The 19998-nt window shown below is 45.2% G+C and overlaps 1 protein-coding gene across 5 annotated transcripts in view; it reads left to right on the top strand.

Annotated features, from left to right (window-relative positions):
* The window catches only part of PIK3CB (phosphatidylinositol-4,5-bisphosphate 3-kinase catalytic subunit beta), a 211350-nt gene that overhangs the window by 143564 nt on the left and 47788 nt on the right, over positions 1-19998 (top strand). For all 5 annotated transcript variants that reach the window (XM_088466471.1, XM_088466472.1, XM_088466477.1 and 2 more), the window contains 6 exons: positions 130-312; positions 1333-1500; positions 14052-14135; positions 15908-16156; positions 17140-17236; positions 17317-17447. In XM_088466471.1, the coding sequence (XP_088322597.1) occupies positions 130-312; positions 1333-1500; positions 14052-14135; positions 15908-16156; positions 17140-17236; positions 17317-17447 (912 nt within the window). The remainder of the gene's footprint in view (positions 1-129; positions 313-1332; positions 1501-14051; positions 14136-15907; positions 16157-17139; positions 17237-17316; positions 17448-19998) is intronic.

Genomic DNA, 19998 nt, shown 5'->3' with positions numbered 1-19998 from the left:
GTTCAGAATATACTGCACTAAAAAGCGCCTTCTGATTTATTTTTTAATAGAAATATCAACTTTTTACTCTTTTTCTACCTACTACAGTAACCTTGTTTCTTATATTGTTACCACTTATGGTTTACTTAGGATGTATTCAGCTTCCAAATATCACCAAACATGACCCCTTTAAATCTGAATGAACTGGCTATAAGGAAGCGTTTAACTATTCATGGGCGTGAGAATGAAGAGGTGGATAAGGAAGATTACGTGCTGCAGGTCAGCGGGAGGCTGGAGTTTGTGTTTGGAGACTACCCTTTAATACAGTTTCAGGTGAATATTCAGATGTGAAACAAAAATCAGTTATAGTTTCATATTATAGTCGTGAAAATGTTGTTTTTTATTTTTATGGCACCACACAGTACCTTTATGGTGTGTATATATAAAAAGCGCATAGATGGTCAAAAGCACATGCAGATGTGTCTTCATACATCTAGCCTACTTGCACGCTGAACAGCCCTTCCAGTCGCGCCATGCTGTGGCGTGACTCGGTAGCTCCGAGCGTCATCTTATTCGCACGTATAGTTAGCACAAATGATATGCAGCATGCCAATGTTCTGTGAGCGACTGCGGGTGTATTTTCATACCAAACACTATGTTACAGTGTCAGCGGCTGTAACACTGTAACGTAGCAGTTCATATGCAGGTACACCCGCAGTTACACATAGAACATAGGCATGCTACATGTCATTTGTGCTCACTATTCGCATTGCTGTGCGAATAAGGTGCATTTGAAGATAAAAGGTCTCACGAAATGACGCTCGGCGCTACCGAGTCAAATAGAGCACCTGCGTGTATCTCGTGACGTGTAGCGCATGGAGGATAGATGTATGTGGACACATCTGTAGGTGGCAATGTATCAAGCAGTGGAAGAGTGGAGAAGTTGTCCATAGCAACCAATTAGCTTGTACTTGCTAAATGCTACCTCAAAACTGATTGGTTGCTGTAGGCAACTTCACTTCTCCACTCTTTACACTGCTCAGTCACCTCGTAGTTGCCTCTTTCTTATGTTTTTCAGTGTACTATAAATATATTTTGGTTAAATGTACACATTTATAAAAACAAGAATTACCTAGCGAGAAGTGGTACGTACAGTACAAGAGCAAAACATTAATACTCTTTCCCAGTAACAGGTGAAAGCTGTTGTAGAACTAATGTTAGATATATGTTGGTGCACATTTATAAAAGCTGCCAACTGACCAACCTGCTCCTTCTTTTTTTTTTTTTTAATGGTTCTTTTTTCCGTTGGGGAACAAGTAGATATTTACCAATATGTCTCCATTTGCATTTCAGTACATTAGAAACTGTGTAATAAACAAGACGCTGCCGCGGCTCACACTGGTTGAGCGTTACAACATCAAGAAGATGTTTGACCAGGAAATGAGTGCTATTGAGCTGGCTGTGAAGAGGAAAACATCTGTACCCCCTTTACCGTTACCCCCTAAAACACGTGGTGCCTCTGTGAGTAATTCAGTAGTGTACATCAGAGTTTCCCAAACTCCGCCATTACAGTACAGAATTTAAGGATATCCATGCTTGAGCACAGATGGCTTAATTAGTACCTCAGTCCATTTGATGTAATCATCTGGACTCAAGAAATGGGACTGTTATGGGAGAGTTTGGGAAACTGGTGTAGATTGTTTTGGTAGCTCTGATTAAAGATGTATGTACAGAAATAATGTGTGTGAGCTTCCCGAATCATGTCTAAATATTCTGTATCCTCTTTCTGGCTATATGAATGTGTGCATCTTCTACGTGTGACCACTTCAGATTGTTGGGTGGAACATGAAAGCAGACCCGCTCTTATAGCTTGTATCAGTTCTTGCACTTACATTGCCTAGTAACCTGTAGTGCATGTGTGTGTATGTATGTGTGTATGTATATAATATATATATATATATACACACACATTATAAAAATTTAGTTTTTAATTTCTTCAGGGTTCACAGGGCTTACCATGGGGTGTAGTTGTTTGGAGTGAGTCGTGCACCACACAGTTAAAGCTTTAGCTCCCAAGATGCATCGGCCCTCCTCCATATATACCCTGCTCCCAGCCAGCCTGCTTGATCGTTTGGTGGTGGCAGAAGCTGTAGCACCTTTGAGAACAGTGGGACTATTAGACCTCCCCAAGCTTTTATTTTATGTTTTAAAGTTTTTACTTTGTTTCTGAGCATCCTAATGGACACCTGCTCCCACTACCCCTGCCGCAACACCAGTGAGCAGTCCGGTGATTACGGCGGGCACCAGCGGAGCTTGGCTAGCGCTTTCCTGGGAGACTCTGGGCTGCAGCCGGATGTCAGTTGTTATTTAGTCCTTGCCTGCAGCTGTGGAGACCAGTCGGAGGCCGCTGTTGTGGAGCGACTGGTGCGTCCTCTCCCCCACTACACCACCAGGGCAGTAAAATCTGGCGTCTGGGGCCTCTGTTAAGCCAGTAGACCCGGGGGTTAATACAGCAGTGGGGACGTAAGCTCTCCCCTGACAGCCCCTCCCATCAGCTCAGAGTGTGATTTCTCAGCTGAGTCTTCCCACATCTGAGCTGCTCCGCCTACACCAGTGATTCACCAACCTCTGTCCTCAAGGCACACATCCACTATACAATTTTCTGTCAGATATCTGTCCAATCTGGCTGGTTGGAATGAAAACCTGGTAATGTATGAAAGCAAATGACAATCGATCATATGGTTTTATTTAAACACTGAAAAAAGGACAAAAAAAATTGTTCAAATTGGTTACATTCGTGTGTTTTAACCAATTTGTTTGAACAACCATTTTTGGACATTTCCAGTGTTTGTGAGCAAATGGACGATTGTTATTTGCTCCCATACATTACCAGGTTTTCATTCCAACCAGCCAGATTGTACAGATATCTGACAGACAATTGTATAGTGGATGCCCAGCTTTACAGTCCTGGTTTTAGTTATATCCATGATTGTGCACAGATGGTTAAATCAAAATAACTGAGGTACTAATAAAGTGACTTGTGCTCAAGTATGGATATCCCTAAAACCTGGACTGTTAAGCTGGCCACACACTAGACCAACATTCATCCAACCAGTTTGAATTGCGCTATTCCCGGCTAACACTGGTTTTGAATGTACAGCACGCCAGCACAGGTGCATGGAAGGCAGAAGCCGAATGGACTGGTAATGTTGGCAAATAATATTTAAATACCAGTAACAAGAGGAAACTATTGTGTATATATATATATATATATATATATATATATATATATATATATATATACAAAATAAAATAGTTTCCTTTTTATTTTGTTGTGTGCACACTACACTGGAAATATCTTCTGTGTTATTTTTTTCACCTGTGCCGAACGATCCGCAATACCGATCATCGCTAATAGGACTGTGTAACAACAAATTGGTTAAATTACTTTTCCTTTGGAAACAAGTTAGAGTGCTGAAAATAATAAAGCTGTTCTATAATATTCATCATTGATTACAGGACTATCCTAATGATACAAAGCTAGCTATATATATTTTTTCTTGTGAAACCATGTTACAGCGCTGCAAATAATAAGCTTGAGTTTTTTGCTCATGAATATTGCATTACGGAGGAGCAGCCATTAGGCTAATTTTGACCAATTGGAACACTCAGAGATTAGGTTCTGGGTTCATCGTTTTTTTCCCAAGATTGGGATTAGGATAACAGTCTTTTAGACTTGTTCAGGTCATTTTTTAATATTGCACATATTGTGTTTATTTTTTTTATATTATCATTGTTATGTTTTATTTTATTTTTATGTGTCCAATATTTTTTTATTAAGTGTTGTCCGCAGATTTTTATGTAATAAAATATTGTCTTTTTGTGACCAGCGCTTCTTACTATCTCTGCGTACAACTAGTTGGCTGGTTGGAATGAAAATCTGGTAACGTATGGGAGTACCTGATTATCAGCAATTTGCTCTCAAATGCCAGAAAACAGATGAAAATGGCCGTCAGACAAGTTTGTTAAATGTTTGATCTAAACAATTTGTTCAAACAGTTTATGTCCATTTTCCGGCGTTTGGGAACAAATTGCTGATTGTCATTTGCTTTCATAGCTTACCAGATTTTCATTCCAACCAATCAACTAGTTGGATGTAAGTTGGTCTAGTGTGTAGCCAGCTTTAGTGTGCCTTGAGGACCGTGGTTGGGAACCCCTGCCCTACACCCTCCTCCCTAATGAAACGCTCAGGTGCCTTTAATCAGGGCCTTTCTGAAGCTGTAGGTCTCAGGAGATTGGGTCCTGTCTCCCTGTATACCTCTCCCTGGAGCCAGGTTATACAGCACTCAAATCCTACCAGCCTTGTGTTGCTTGAGTAGTAGATTCAGTGCAAGTATATTTGTATTTATGTGCATTGTATGTAACTTGTGCTAACTCTGCTGTGGTGATATACTGCCTTTAACTTTCTGACTGTCAGTTATACCTATCCCTGCTGCTGTTTCTTAACCCATCACTACCAGGTGTGTAGGGGTTCAATTGTACTTTACATTTACCTGTATTTGTGAAGGGTGTCACATTGCATTATTAACTATACACTGTATTGTGTGCTGCTTACTGGTATTACTATGTCTTCAAACAGCAAGGGTATACAGGAGCACAGATTATGACGAGGTTAGTGGATTGCTTACCAGCTCCCACGCTTCCTCCCACTGTGGGGTACCCACAGTAATTGCAGCCTGCTAGGTTGGTACCCTCTATGCATCCTTCCTGGATGGATGCTTATGCCCACCCAGTTCAGGATATGGCTCATACGTCTGCCTCCTTTCAGTAAGATATGTTACAGGCGAACAGACCATTAGCCACCAAAGCACATAGACGGCCTCTATTCAGAGCCGGCCCTAGCCAATTTGGTGCCCTAGGCAAAATTTTGACTGGTGCCCCCTAGCAGATAATCCCACCACCAATCTAGTGTTTATACGCTGACGCTGGAAAATAACACATTGGTTTAAAACATATTTTTTATTGCTAAAGAAACGTGTGCTAAAGCACTAATTACAGTATAAAAATAAAGGTACCAAAGAGCAATATAAATACCAGCCAAACTATACAATGGGGTAGTGTTATTATAGCTGCACTTCACGTGCCACTCTATCGCTTCCTGCTTAGTCTCTTTACCGAGGCAAGGCAGGAAGCACTACCAATGAGATGTATATACATCTCATTGGCCGGAGCGGGGGAGCGATAACTCCCCCCTCCGGCGCTCCCCACTAGAGACCGCAGCACATCAGCCTAGTGCCGATGCACTGTGTTTCAGTCCCGGCCGGCTCCACTGAGCATGCGCGGGATCTCGCAAGTATCGTGAGATCCCCGCATGCTGCCTGGAGCCGGCAGCCGCCGCAGCAGGGACAGCGCTGTCGCTGCTGTGGGGATAGCGACAGCTACAGCGGGCCGATCGATCAGGCGTTCTGACCGTTCATACATGGCCCAGGCGATCGGCGCTGCTATATTGTAGATAGCGCCGATAATGACGGGCGCATAATTTACCACCAAACCCCCAATCGTACATGGGGTAGAAGCGGTATCAGCACACATAACGTGCGCTGATACCACTTCTGAGCTTCTCGCATCTACCCCAATATACAATATATGGACAAAAGTATTTGGCCACACCTGTTAATTATTGAAATTAGGTGTTTAATTCAGACCTGTTGCCACAGGTGTATGAAATAACGCATAGACATAAATTGCGCTCAATAAACCCCTTATGATGTGTAATGAATAAGACACAAAATGTAACAGGCCAATTTATAGATTAGACGTTTGCTTTAATTGTGATTGTGTTCACAAGTTATCAATAAACATCTATACTGATCATTAAGGGGGGGCCTCCCCAAAACGATATATAGCTATAGTCAGAATATAGAATAAATGATAATTAGTCTATATGTGATAAGTCCTCCTAAAGCTGATAGAATTGGCTCATGTATATACCATGTATATTTAACCCAACACTGGGGTGTATAAATATATAGGGTCCGAGTGCTAATAAGTTATAGTTCCTGAAGTGTGGTGTAAATGGACTCAAGTATATTTGATGGTCTTGGGAACTTAATATATTAGGACTGGAGTGAGTCAATTCAGACTGCGGCGTCCCGCTAGTCAGATCTTGCAACTCTAGGTGAAGGAATGCGATGCTTGGTTGCCCAGGGATAAAACTTCCTGGGGCAAGGAGTACGGGACTCGGAGGAAAGGTAATAAGTAAGTCTCGCAGCTGTGTCGTCCAGTGACCCAATGTGCGTGACTGCACTAGTTCGAATGACCAGACCCGCAGCGCCAGTGCATATGGGGATGAACTGCAGTCGCCTGGGGAGGAGAAGTGACGGTCTTGGCTCGGTGAAACCAGAGCCCGTACTCCCCCTCCATATAGAGACTTACCTCCTAAGTCCTCGACGGGTGTCCGCTCTTGCCCCTTTGCCGGCTGGTGTTGATAGTAGGCTTCTGTCTTGCTGGCGAGCCGCTTCCGAATCACGTGTGCGTGCTCGCGACTGTGGTTACAGCCGAATTCTGGGGATAATCAATAAGTCCTGGTAAAAAGGTTTTGACAGGGTAGGGTTGTCAGAGGAAATACATATATGGCGTGCTTGCAACGCGTTTCGACCCTCTAGGGGTCTTCTAGGCAATGTGCTACATTGCCTAGAAGAAAACACCTCCCTCGGCCATCTTGTTTCCTCCTGTTGCCAGAATGAGCCTTTGTGTAGAAGCTCATTCTGACCCAGGTGGCTCGCGGTCAGTCACATGACCAGCCACAATCGCGGGAGCAGCGGAGGGGGACAGCGCCAAGGGGAAGGCAGCGGTGGGCGGAGAGGCTGCGGTAGGTGGGGCAGGGCGGGGGTTTGGAGGCAGAGCCCTGAAATGCCCCTAGGCATTTCAGTCGCCCTAGGCATTTGCTTATAATGCCTATGCCTAGGGTCAGCTCTGCCTGTATTATTTCAGTCTGCCCAGCTTTCAAATTCTGACATCATCTGAGGAGGCAGATGATGTACAGGGCTCTCGTCCAGGGTCTCCCTCCGGTGAGGATGCCCGTTATTCGATAGTGGATGTTCTTTCTCTATTAAGGGCGGTTAAATCAATCTTGAATATGGAGGATGAGGAACCCGCTCGTAAGCCTAAAGCCCCAGTGTTTAAATGACAAAAGGTGGTTAAGGCTGAGTTCCCTCAATCAGAACAGCTCACTGAGGTTATCGGGGAAGCATGGAATATTCATAACAAACCGTTCCAGATTCCAAAAAGGCTGGCGTCTTTTTACCCTCTCCCGCCTGGTGAGTGTACTAAATGGGAAGTCCCTCCTATGGTGGATTCTCATTTGGCACGTTTAGTTAAGAGCTCTTCGTTGCCTAAACCATCCGCATTCTCTCTTGAGGATGCTACAGATAGAAAACTAGAAATTTGTCTAAAGTCTGTTTACTGGTTTCTGGTGCTATTACTAGGCAGACCATGGCCGCAGCCTGGGTAGCTAAAGGCTATTGAGGGTTGGACGGATGCACTGGATGACGGCATGTTATCAGATGCCACCAGGGAGCAACTGGCCTTTGTCTCTCATATCTGGGAAGCGGCCTCTTATTTGGGAGAAGCTGCTTTGGATACTGGACTCCTTGCTTCTAAAGCATCTGCGACCTCGGTAGTTGCCTGCAGAGTCCTTTTGGCTACGTTCCTGGACAGCGGACACGAAATCCTAGAAGGCCCTCGAATCCTTACCCTTCTTTGGTGACCAGCTGTTTGGCACAGAGTTGGACAAGATTGTGGCTAATCTGGCAACCTCAAAATCTGTGTTTTTACCACCAGCAGCTACCTCTAACCGTTATAGACGGGCCTTTCATCCTCAAGGTAAGACCAAATGACAGTCCTTTCCAAGGCAGCCTGCTTCAAACAAGACCAGCAAGTCTAGATCTAAGCAGCCTTGGGAGACCAGACATCCAACTCCTAAGTCTGACGACATGGTGGGAGGCTGACTTCTGCAGTTTGCCGACTCATGGCATCAGACAACCACAGATGCCTGACAGAGAAGTGGTCTCTCCTGGATACGCTCTCATTTTCCAGAGACATCTCCCTCCCCAACAATTCTTTTCTACAGGTCTTCCATCACACCCCATCAAGACTCAGGTCTCCGAGGAAGCCATTCACTCCCTGCTAAGTTCAGGTGTGGTAATACCTGTTCCTTCGAGGAACTTTTTTTTTTTTCCACTCTTTTTGATTCAGAAGCCCAATGGTTCTCATTGGCCTATTCTGAATCTCAAACCCCTCAACAGGTTTATCCAAGTGCCCAAGTTTTGCATGGAAACTGTACGAACTATCGTTCTGGCAACGGAACCTGAGGATTTTACGGTTTCCCTGGACATTCAGGATGCGTATCTGCTTGTGCCTATTACGCCATCCCACCAACGATTTCTATGGTTTGCTGTTTTGCAGCGACATTACCAGTTTCAGGCACTGCCATTTGGTCGGTCAATGGCCCCTCGGGTCTTTACCAAGATGATGACGGTTATGACTGCCTGCGAGCTCACTGCTGGATGCACTCCTAGATTCTCAGGTACAAAGGATCTTTCTGCCAGCAGACAAGATTTCGGTTCTGCAATTGCGTGTGTGCAAATTGCTCCACAATCGAAGAGTATCCATTCACTCAGCAATGCAGGTCCAGGGGTGCATGGTATCCACCTTCGATATGGTGGAATATGCACAGTTCCAATCCAGTCCCTTCAACAATTGATTCTCTCCTGGTGGAACAGATTATCTAATCCGATCCCAGACGATCCTCCTGTCTCTGGAGGTTCGGCTTTCCCGCTCGTGGTGGCTACAGACATCCCATCTAAACGAGGGTCGCCCCTTCTGGATTCCAAATTGGCAACTTCTTACTACGGATGCCAGCCTTCACGGATGGGAAGCGGTGACAGGTGGTCATGCCTTTCAGTGAAGATAGAAAACTCAGGAATTTTATCTGCCTATAAACATTCTGGAGCTTTGAGCTGTGTACAGAGCGCTCACTTTGGCGCGACACCTTCTCCAGGGAAGGCCGGTCCAAATGCAGTCCGATAATGCGACCACAGTTGCCTACCTCAACCATCAAGGAGGCATGCAAAGTCATGCAGCTATGCGGGAAGTAGCACACATCCTAATGTGGGCCGAACGTTATCTCCTGGCAATCTCTGCAGTATTCATCCCCGGAGTCCTCAACTGGGAAGCATACTTCCATACTTCACGTGTGCGTGCTCGCGACTGTGGTTACAGCCGAATTCTGGGGATAATCAATAAGTCCTGGTAAAAAGGTTTTGACAGGGTAGGGTTGTCAGAGGAAATACATATATGGCGTGCTTGCAACGCGTTTCGACCCTCTAGGGGTCTTCTAGGCAATGTGCTACATTGCCTAGAAGAAAACACCTCCCTCGGCCATCTTGTTTCCTCCTGTTGCCAGAATGAGCCTTTGTGTAGAAGCTCATTCTGACCCAGGTGGCTCGCGGTCAGTCACATGACCAGCCACAATCGCGGGAGCAGCGGAGGGGGACAGCGCCAAGGGGAAGGCAGCGGTGGGCGGAGAGGCTGCGGTAGGTGGGGCAGGGCGGGGGTTTGGAGGCAGAGCCCTGAAATGCCCCTAGGCATTTCAGTCGCCCTAGGCATTTGCTTATAATGCCTATGCCTAGGGTCAGCTCTGCCTGTATTATTTCAGTCTGCCCAGCTTTCAAATTCTGACATCATCTGAGGAGGCAGATGATGTACAGGGCTCTCGTCCAGGGTCTCCCTCCGGTGAGGATGCCCGTTATTCGATAGTGGATGTTCTTTCTCTATTAAGGGCGGTTAAATCAATCTTGAATATGGAGGATGAGGAACCCGCTCGTAAGCCTAAAGCCCCAGTGTTTAAATGACAAAAGGTGGTTAAGGCTGAGTTCCCTCAATCAGAACAGCTCACTGAGGTTATCGGGGAAGCATGGAATATTCATAACAAACCGTTCCAGATTCCAAAAAGGCTGGCGTCTTTTTACCCTCTCCCGCCTGGTGAGTGTACTAAATGGGAAGTCCCTCCTATGGTGGATTCTCATTTGGCACGTTTAGTTAAGAGCTCTTCGTTGCCTAAACCATCCGCATTCTCTCTTGAGGATGCTACAGATAGAAAACTAGAAATTTGTCTAAAGTCTGTTTACTGGTTTCTGGTGCTATTACTAGGCAGACCATGGCCGCAGCCTGGGTAGCTAAAGGCTATTGAGGGTTGGACGGATGCACTGGATGACGGCATGTTATCAGATGCCACCAGGGAGCAACTGGCCTTTGTCTCTCATATCTGGGAAGCGGCCTCTTATTTGGGAGAAGCTGCTTTGGATACTGGACTCCTTGCTTCTAAAGCATCTGCGACCTCGGTAGTTGCCTGCAGAGTCCTTTTGGCTACGTTCCTGGACAGCGGACACGAAATCCTAGAAGGCCCTCGAATCCTTACCCTTCTTTGGTGACCAGCTGTTTGGCACAGAGTTGGACAAGATTGTGGCTAATCTGGCAACCTCAAAATCTGTGTTTTTACCACCAGCAGCTACCTCTAACCGTTATAGACGGGCCTTTCATCCTCAAGGTAAGACCAAATGACAGTCCTTTCCAAGGCAGCCTGCTTCAAACAAGACCAGCAAGTCTAGATCTAAGCAGCCTTGGGAGACCAGACATCCAACTCCTAAGTCTGACGACATGGTGGGAGGCTGACTTCTGCAGTTTGCCGACTCATGGCATCAGACAACCACAGATGCCTGACAGAGAAGTGGTCTCTCCTGGATACGCTCTCATTTTCCAGAGACATCTCCCTCCCCAACAATTCTTTTCTACAGGTCTTCCATCACACCCCATCAAGACTCAGGTCTCCGAGGAAGCCATTCACTCCCTGCTAAGTTCAGGTGTGGTAATACCTGTTCCTTCGAGGAACTTTTTTTTTTTTCCACTCTTTTTGATTCAGAAGCCCAATGGTTCTCATTGGCCTATTCTGAATCTCAAACCCCTCAACAGGTTTATCCAAGTGCCCAAGTTTTGCATGGAAACTGTACGAACTATCGTTCTGGCAACGGAACCTGAGGATTTTACGGTTTCCCTGGACATTCAGGATGCGTATCTGCTTGTGCCTATTACGCCATCCCACCAACGATTTCTATGGTTTGCTGTTTTGCAGCGACATTACCAGTTTCAGGCACTGCCATTTGGTCGGTCAATGGCCCCTCGGGTCTTTACCAAGATGATGACGGTTATGACTGCCTGCGAGCTCACTGCTGGATGCACTCCTAGATTCTCAGGTACAAAGGATCTTTCTGCCAGCAGACAAGATTTCGGTTCTGCAATTGCGTGTGTGCAAATTGCTCCACAATCGAAGAGTATCCATTCACTCAGCAATGCAGGTCCAGGGGTGCATGGTATCCACCTTCGATATGGTGGAATATGCACAGTTCCAATCCAGTCCCTTCAACAATTGATTCTCTCCTGGTGGAACAGATTATCTAATCCGATCCCAGACGATCCTCCTGTCTCTGGAGGTTCGGCTTTCCCGCTCGTGGTGGCTACAGACATCCCATCTAAACGAGGGTCGCCCCTTCTGGATTCCAAATTGGCAACTTCTTACTACGGATGCCAGCCTTCACGGATGGGAAGCGGTGACAGGTGGTCATGCCTTTCAGTGAAGATAGAAAACTCAGGAATTTTATCTGCCTATAAACATTCTGGAGCTTTGAGCTGTGTACAGAGCGCTCACTTTGGCGCGACACCTTCTCCAGGGAAGGCCGGTCCAAATGCAGTCCGATAATGCGACCACAGTTGCCTACCTCAACCATCAAGGAGGCATGCAAAGTCATGCAGCTATGCGGGAAGTAGCACACATCCTAATGTGGGCCGAACGTTATCTCCTGGCAATCTCTGCAGTATTCATCCCCGGAGTCCTCAACTGGGAAGCATACTTCCTAAGCCATTAGAGCTATTAAACACACTCCGGTTTTGACCGCCGCCTGGTGTAAAATCTAGTACATGCAGGAATTCAGCGGGTCCTTTCACACGGCACGGCCACGGCACGGTCACCATGTTATAGCCGGAAAAAACTACTATGCAGGACGGTCCCTGCACACCAGTAGTGTGGAGGAATCAATGTTTCCTTTCACACACACTGGCTTTTGCCGGGCCGGGCTTGTGCAGCAGCTGCTGCTGCTGCTGCGCATGCCCAATAGGATAAAAAAATAAATAAATAAATGCGGCTCAAAGCTGCTGCTTGTGAAAGGCACAGAGTGCCTGAAAAACCCCGGCCAGCTACCGCCCGGTTCTTGCCTGGCCGGCCAGAACCGGAGTGTGTGAAATAGCTCTTAGGATGTACATGCCTGAGAGTGGGATTTCCACCCAGATGTCTTTCAACTCCTGGTGAACAAATTGAGCCTACCAGATGTAGACCTCATGGCCTCTCGTCACAGCCACAAGGTCCCCAGGTATGGGTCCAGGACCAGAGACCCATCAGCAGCTTTTGTGGATGCTCTGGCAGTGCGATGGAATTTCAATTGCGCATACCTTTTTTTTCATCCGATTTCCCTCCTCCCAAGGGTTCTTCGGAAATTTGAGCAGGAAGGTGGCACAGTTATACTGATAGCTCCAGCCTGGCCTAGGCACTACTGGTTCACCAAGCTATGGAGTCTCTCCATAGACACTCCTTTTCCACTTCCTCTATGGCAGGACCTGTTGGTACAGGGTCCTTGTCTGTACTCTGACCTTCCTTGTCTGTCTTTGATGGTGTGGTTCTTGAGTTATCCCTCTTATGTGCCAATAATTTCTCTAGCTCTGTGGTCAGGACGATGCTTTGGGCAAGGAAGCCATCCTCAGCCCGCAACTGTCACAGAGCACTCTTATTTTTAAGGGTGCTCATCCGGAGGTTATGACCCTATGGTTTTAGGGTTTACTGGATGCTTGCTCTTTATTTCTTATCTAGGACAGAGCTGTGGTAGGTCAGGGTGGACTGCGCACATATATGTTGTGGTCTAATTGTAGAATGGTGGGGGAGGAGGGTGTTTCTGAGATGGTGTGGGATGGTGTGACGGGGGAGAGGTGGAGAGGGGAGGGTAGGGGTATGCGTGGGAGGTGGGGTAGGTGGTGGTGGGGGTTGTAGGGTTAGGAGAGCAGGGTGATGGATTGGAGAGTAAGTGTATTGCAAGTGGTTGAGGTGGATGTTTTGGGGGTTAGTGACGTGCTGCCCCTTCTTACAGGAGTACCAGGTCCTGATATTGGTAGGATTGATAATTGTTGGTCGGGTGCGCTCTTCTTGTAGATGATGGATTGGCTGGGTGGTGAAGTGTGGTGAGTTGGGGGTGGTGTTTGTGTGGGGAGGTGGTGGTATGTAGTGTGGTGTGTATTAACATGAAGGATGACAGACAACAGAAAGCTGGGGCCAAATCGTTTATTGAGAGGCGCAGTGCTGCTCCGAGACTCCAACCAGCTACACCCCATGGTAATCCCTGTGAAGCCTATGGACTTTGAAGAAATAGAGTTAACACGGGTAAGTTCTTACCATAATTCTTAATTTTGGTGGTGATGTTGTCTCTTAGTGAGTAAGAACTGCTATAGTGAGTACTTGACTGCAAAATAGAAATATCAAAACTGTAGTACCTGGAGATAAGAGTTCAGTAGGCTTTAAAAATAACTTTAAATCGGGAGTGGCCTTGTTTTAGAGTGCCATCTTACATTTAGGTGCTGTATCTGTGTAATTCCATTCTAGGAGGATACAGCAATACAATCTATAACCAGCCCGGTATAAGTTTATCCATCAGATCAACTCCTGTTGTTACCCCAAAAGCTTTGTCAAGATATCTGAAGCACAACTGAAAATAGGTTACAATGAGATTAGCAGACACTCTCTATTACTGTAGTTAAAATGTGTGTTTTTGTTAAAATTTTTATTTTGTATCAACAATATTCAGATGAATGTGTGGAAGATAGCCGCTTGTAAAGCAGAGATCTATGTAAGCGCTGCTCCTGAAGATCAGACTTGTCACTGGTGAGAGAATAACACCTTTTGGTTTCTCTTCTAGATGATGGCGCAGAATGTTTGGGATTCGAATGAACTGTACAAGATTACACTGATAAAGGGAAGCAAACTGAACACAGAGGATACAGTAAGATTTATTATTTCTTCTTTAAATGAACCACACTTGCTTCCAGAATGTTACGCTATTTAAGAGCCTTGAGTCCTATTGGGGAAAAAATTGCTATATTTATTATTTATTCTAAAATGAAGTGGACGATTTCAGTAATAGACCAATTATATTTTTTCTGTGTGTTTGTCTCATTTTCAAAGAAAAAAAAATCTTCAGCTTGGTTTTTGTAAATGTTTTACGCTGGGAGGCCAACTCGTGCTCTCTGGTCCTCAGCATGCACTGTTCTTGTGGGCATACAATCTTTTAGCAGACTGCTTTTTACGTGCAATGTTTGGCTATTCAATAACGAGACTGTACTTGTAAAAAAAAAAAAAATACTGTGTGAGTTAAAAAAGATTGGGGGGAACATTGACTTTGGACTGTCCCAAAACGGTTTTGCAAGTTTCACCCCTCTCACACAGAGCGTTTTCTGTCACACAGCATTAGAAGAAGTTGCGTCTTTCCCGTGTGTCATAAAAATGCTTAGTTCAAAAGTAAAGCAACGCGTTAACTTAAAAGTTTAAGTAAATTGAACAAACCGCCCACCGAATCTTTCCATATGCTAACCGAGGCTTATGGGGCAGATTGTATGTCATGTGCATGAGGATGTCGAAGATGATGACCGTCCCGGAAGGCGTCACACATCAAAAACAAGTGAAAATATGGAAAAAATAGATAAAATTGATTGAATTGACCGTCGACTCAACATCTGGATGATGAATCAACAGTACTGCAAAATTGTCGTAGCTACTTTGCAGGAAAGAATCAGAAGAAAGAGACCAGAGTTGTGTAAAATTGGTTTCATCCACTATCAGGGCAACACACCAGCCCACACAGCTCTCTCTGTGATGCAGTTTTTGGCTGAGAAAGAGATTGCAGAGCTAGAACACCCTCCAGACCTAGCACCATTTGACTTTCTTTTCCCCTAAAGTCAAATCTGTACTCAAAGTAACCCGTTTTTGCATCAGTTACTGAGGTTAAGAAGAACACAACGGAGCTGTTGAGACATCTGACAGATAATGAGCTACAGCACGGCTGTGACCAATGGAAAGTAAGAATGCAGTGGTGTGTGGATGCAGAAGGGGAACAGAGTTAAAATGTACTTAATATAATTAATAAATGATAGCATCAGTCTCATTATTTAATAGCCACACCTCCTATACAGCTTCTTCACATGAGAATCCAAATCTGCCTCTGGCATTCCCAAGCTTGGTTGTAAAAATCTGCAGTGTAGCTTTAGCCAGCAGGTAGGCAACGTATTCTAGTTCTACAGCTGCAAATCCAGGTAGCCTTAGGGATATTACACTGGAAATTACCATGTATTTGTGTCTGCAATATAGTTCTCCAAAAGCAATTTATTATCAGTGTCCTAACATAATTGCAGAAGTAATTGTTTCTCCAATCAGGCGGAAAGATAAACAACCGGCAATCCTGCACGCATCAGAGGAGCTTTCACTAATGTTTCTGAAACTCTCATGCTAAATTTATTAAGACTTATTCTTATGACAACCAGTTTTATTGAGATGTAAACAGCAAGCAAGTTGGGTGTATAGATGTCCACATGACTTTATCCTTAAGTTACTTAGTTGCTGAATAATTGCCTTTATTAGCACAGGGTTATCGACGTCGTAGTTGTGTTTATCAGAACATAAACGGCAGAATCAAGCGTTTAGTCTATATCAAAGTGTTTTGGTTGGTTAAGTTCGCGCTTGTGACCTCCGTAATTTTCACTGTGTCTTATGTGTCCCAAGGTAGTGGTGCGGGCTGGTTTATTTCATGGCACTGAACTGTTGGCTAAACCCATCATGACTACTGAGATGCCAGGAAAAAATGACCACCTGTGGAATGAGACATTTGAATTTGACATCTCTGTCTGTGATCTGCCACGGATGGCTCGTCTCTGTCTGGCGATTTACGCTGTGCTGGACAAAACAAAGAACAAGAAGGTTAACAAACCATCGAACGCTAAATACCAGACCATTAAGAAATCTGGCAAAACGGTACGTGTCTGTTGCTTTGTCAGTTGTGCGTTTTATCATTTTTATTTTTCCTTGGGTGTTAGGATTACACTGACATTTAGGTCCAGTGGTTGATCACCCACGATAAAGATCCCCCATGTTTGCTCTTATGTTGTAGTGGCGATGTAGTAGTATGGGTTGGCTGCTGTTTTATCAGGGCATAGAAAAGCAGGGACAGCAAGAGAACCCTCAATTCTTCATTGCATCTGACTATTATGCCAATTTGTTGTCCTGTCCCTGGGCCTCTGATATTATTTATATATACTTCTAGTATAACACCTCTCATTAAGATATTTAAACAAGCTTAGAGTATTTGAATGTAATAAACTACTTATTTCTTAGGAGACTCTACAATTAATAAAACCAGACTACCAGGAATTTACAGTTTGTTTGACACCTTTTTTTTTTTTTTCATTTCAAAGTATATGTAGGATTTGTTGAGTAGTATCTCTATACAGGCTATATTTTATTTATATTGAAGTTTGAATTACTATACATATACACTATAAATTAATCTATGCTACAAGTAATTTTATATGCACTGTATTTATAAAGCGCTAACAGTTTACATAGATAAGATTATACAGATATTACAAAGGAAAATTGATTCCTACAAAAGGATGCAGGAAGCCTAATCCATTAAACCGTGTATCTGTGATTCATATGTCAGCAATGAAGTCTGCAGAACTGGTTATCTGACCTAGTGCTTTCATGTCTGCTTATCCTACTTTGTATCGCGGCCTGGGCCCGGTGCCTAGTATCACGGCCTGGCTATTCCAAACTGCTGTTGCCTGGCCTGTCCTAACTATCTAGCCAAAAAATGAATTCTAGAAAACAATGCAATTGGGGGTCTCCTAGAACATCATTACCATCTGGCATTATGTAGAGTCCTGCAACGTCCTCATTTTCACAAGTAGATTAATATTTCCAGTATGGTATCTGCTAATGTATGACATGTCTCACAGCATTCCCCTGTGGCCTGGGTGAACACCATGGTCTTTGACTACAAAGGACAGCTGAAGACAGGGGTACATGTCCTGCACAGCTGGTCATCATTCCCTGGTACGTATGACCTGTCCGGAAGTGTGCACATGGCCTCGCTTGCATGACTGACTAACCTTCATGTATCCATTCCCTTCCAGATGAACTTGAAGAAATGCTGAATCCAATGGGAACGGTCCGTACCAATCCTTTTATTGAGAACGCTACTGGTCTACACATCAAGTTCACAGAGTACTCCAAAGTGGGCATTTATTACCCACCATTCGATAAGGTAATTATTATTAATCATGGATCCCTCTACTGTTGTAGCTTCAATATGGTTGTCATCGAACCACAGAGCCCCAGACAATCCAGTACAATCATTATTTCTATTACCCTCTATCTTCATGTGTCTGCTGAGCCCCTACTTTTCCTGATCTGTGATGAGTCAGACAAGGTGCTGTTGCTTGAGGCTCAGTGTTAGGATGGTAGAGCATTAGGATGGTTCTGGTGAGAGTACCAGAACATGGGCATTATGGGCATTACCCCAGCACATGGGGTGTACATGCCACTAATGGTAGAAATTTGTTTTTTGTTAAATTATCACTGCCACTAAAAAAACAAATGACATTTACAGTACAGCAGCAGTATGCTTAGAAAATCTATTTATTTCCTTAAAGACCAGGCTTGGCATTACATCTGTCTCATCGGGAAATACGTTTACATCTCGTCATCTACCCAAGACACTGTATATTATTTTCTATATTATCAGGACAAGAATAATAAAATCTTGGAAGGGATTATCCAGCTACCTATGCAAGATGCCAGGCAGAGCTGCTTCCCAGTGCAGAGATGGGGCCCAATTCTGAGTTGAACACAGTCGCGGCCATCTTTGCGTTTATTGTCGCCTACAAATACTTAGACGCTGCGTTACTGTCTGGTGTGTCTAGATGCTACCATCGGTCGCACCATGCAATCTTGCACCAGCCTTACGGCAGGGGAAGTTTCTCTGTCTGAGTATGGCTCCTATGTGAGCAGCCGTGCTTCCTTTTAGCCACCCCCCCTGTTACCTCCTAGTCACCATCTAAGAATGCTTTTTACATTTCTGCTACCGCGCCTCTAAATTTGATTTGCGACATAGGGCCTGATTTGTCATGAAACGCAATTGCAGCAGCATTCGCAGATCAGCAGATGGTACGTACTTCGTATGCACTGCAGTGCATGTGCGCAGGTCAGGATTGCAATAGCTCTGTGATCATGCACGCAGACAAAGCCATCGCAGACTGAGTGACAGGGACGTCACAGGTGTAGTCACTACAGACTGACACATTTGAAAAGGTCATCAGGTGGTTCTAATTATTTCATTGAGATTCTGGGCCTGATTCAGCAAGGATCGCAACTGTGATTACGCATGCTATCGGACGATTGTTGCGTTCTACGCATATGTAGGCAGTGCGTGTGCGTAAACCAGGGACTGCGATCGCAGTGACTACGCAGACCCATTGCAGAGTGAGTGACAGGAACTGCAGTTTGTGGGTGCTGACAAGGGAGTGGACAGATAAACACAGACGTGCCTGTTCGTTTGAACGCCGTTACATGGGCGTGCATAAATTATCCACTGCGACGGCATACGCAGCTTGAGTACTCGCTGCGTGCGACGTGAGCTGTAATTTCTGAGGCAGATCAGACCTGCTGTAATTCTGCGTGATGGTCCAATGTTACTCGATGTTACCGATATTTACGCAGGACTGCAAGATCTTACGGATGTAAGAAAGCGGTAGTGGGCGTCTCTGTGCTAGCTGTGCAGTTGCAAATATTAGCAGCTGCGATCATAATAGCGATCCATAATTAATCAGGCCCTTAGTACGAACAAAATCGCGAGGCAGGCTCGGACGCATGTGCAGACGAAAAATATTGCTCCGTTGTCCGTCTCAGAATCAGTCCCACAGTGTTCACATATACAAGCTGATTTCACGCACATTGTGGCCCGAAATGAAGCATAACTTGTACCTTCATCTTGCATTAAGTGCATATAGCCTATTGGCAGCTGTACTAGTACCTAACATGTATTAGTGCCTAGTGTTGTGCCATAGTATCGGAAAGTGCCATTGTAACAGTAGTACTGCCCAGGGGATGTAGTCAGGAAGCCGACGGTCTAAATGCAGACCGCCGGCTTCGCGACTGTCTAATCCCGGCAAAGTTCTAATGACAGGCATCAAAATCCCGACGTCTGTCATTAGACCTACGCCCGGGAGACCGACGCCCAGCATACCGAACGAAGGTAAACCGGGCGTGGACAGCCGCGGGGGGGGGGGAAGGGTTAGGTTTTAGGGCTCCCGGGGGGGACTTGGGGTTAGGTGTAGGCTAGGGGAAGGGGGGGTTAGGGTTAGGCGCCCCCCCCAGGAGACTTAGGTTTAGGCTGTGGGGAAGGGGGGGTTAAGCACCCCTACAGGAGGGTTAGGGTAGGGAATTAGGTTTGCATTACTCTCCTTATTAGCAGTTGGGATCTTCACCTCTGCCGGGCTTCCGCTGTCAGGAACCGCTGGCCATGCGGTAATACCTACTACAACCGTGCCCAGTGGTGTGACATAGAAGCAGTAGCGCCGAGTAGTGTGCTCTAGTAGTAGTACTAATGCTAAGAGGTGTGCCAAAGTAGTGCACAGTAGTGTGTCATAGCATCAGTAGTGTCCAGTGGTGTTCGATAGCAGAGTACTGTCTAGTGGTATGCTGTAGTAGCACTGCCCTGTGGTGGTCTATAGTAGAATAATGCCCAATGGTGTGCCATAATAACAGTAGTGCCCACTGGTGTGCCATAACAGTAGTGCTCAAAGGAGAGAACATCT

The sequence above is a fragment of the Taudactylus pleione genome, unplaced genomic scaffold, assembly GCF_031769625.1.
Source record: "Taudactylus pleione unplaced genomic scaffold, aTauple2 ptg000066l, whole genome shotgun sequence".
NCBI lineage: Eukaryota > Metazoa > Chordata > Amphibia > Anura > Myobatrachidae > Taudactylus > Taudactylus pleione.
The sequence above is the reverse complement of the archived record's forward strand: the minus strand, read 5'-3'. Positions and strand labels throughout refer to the sequence as shown.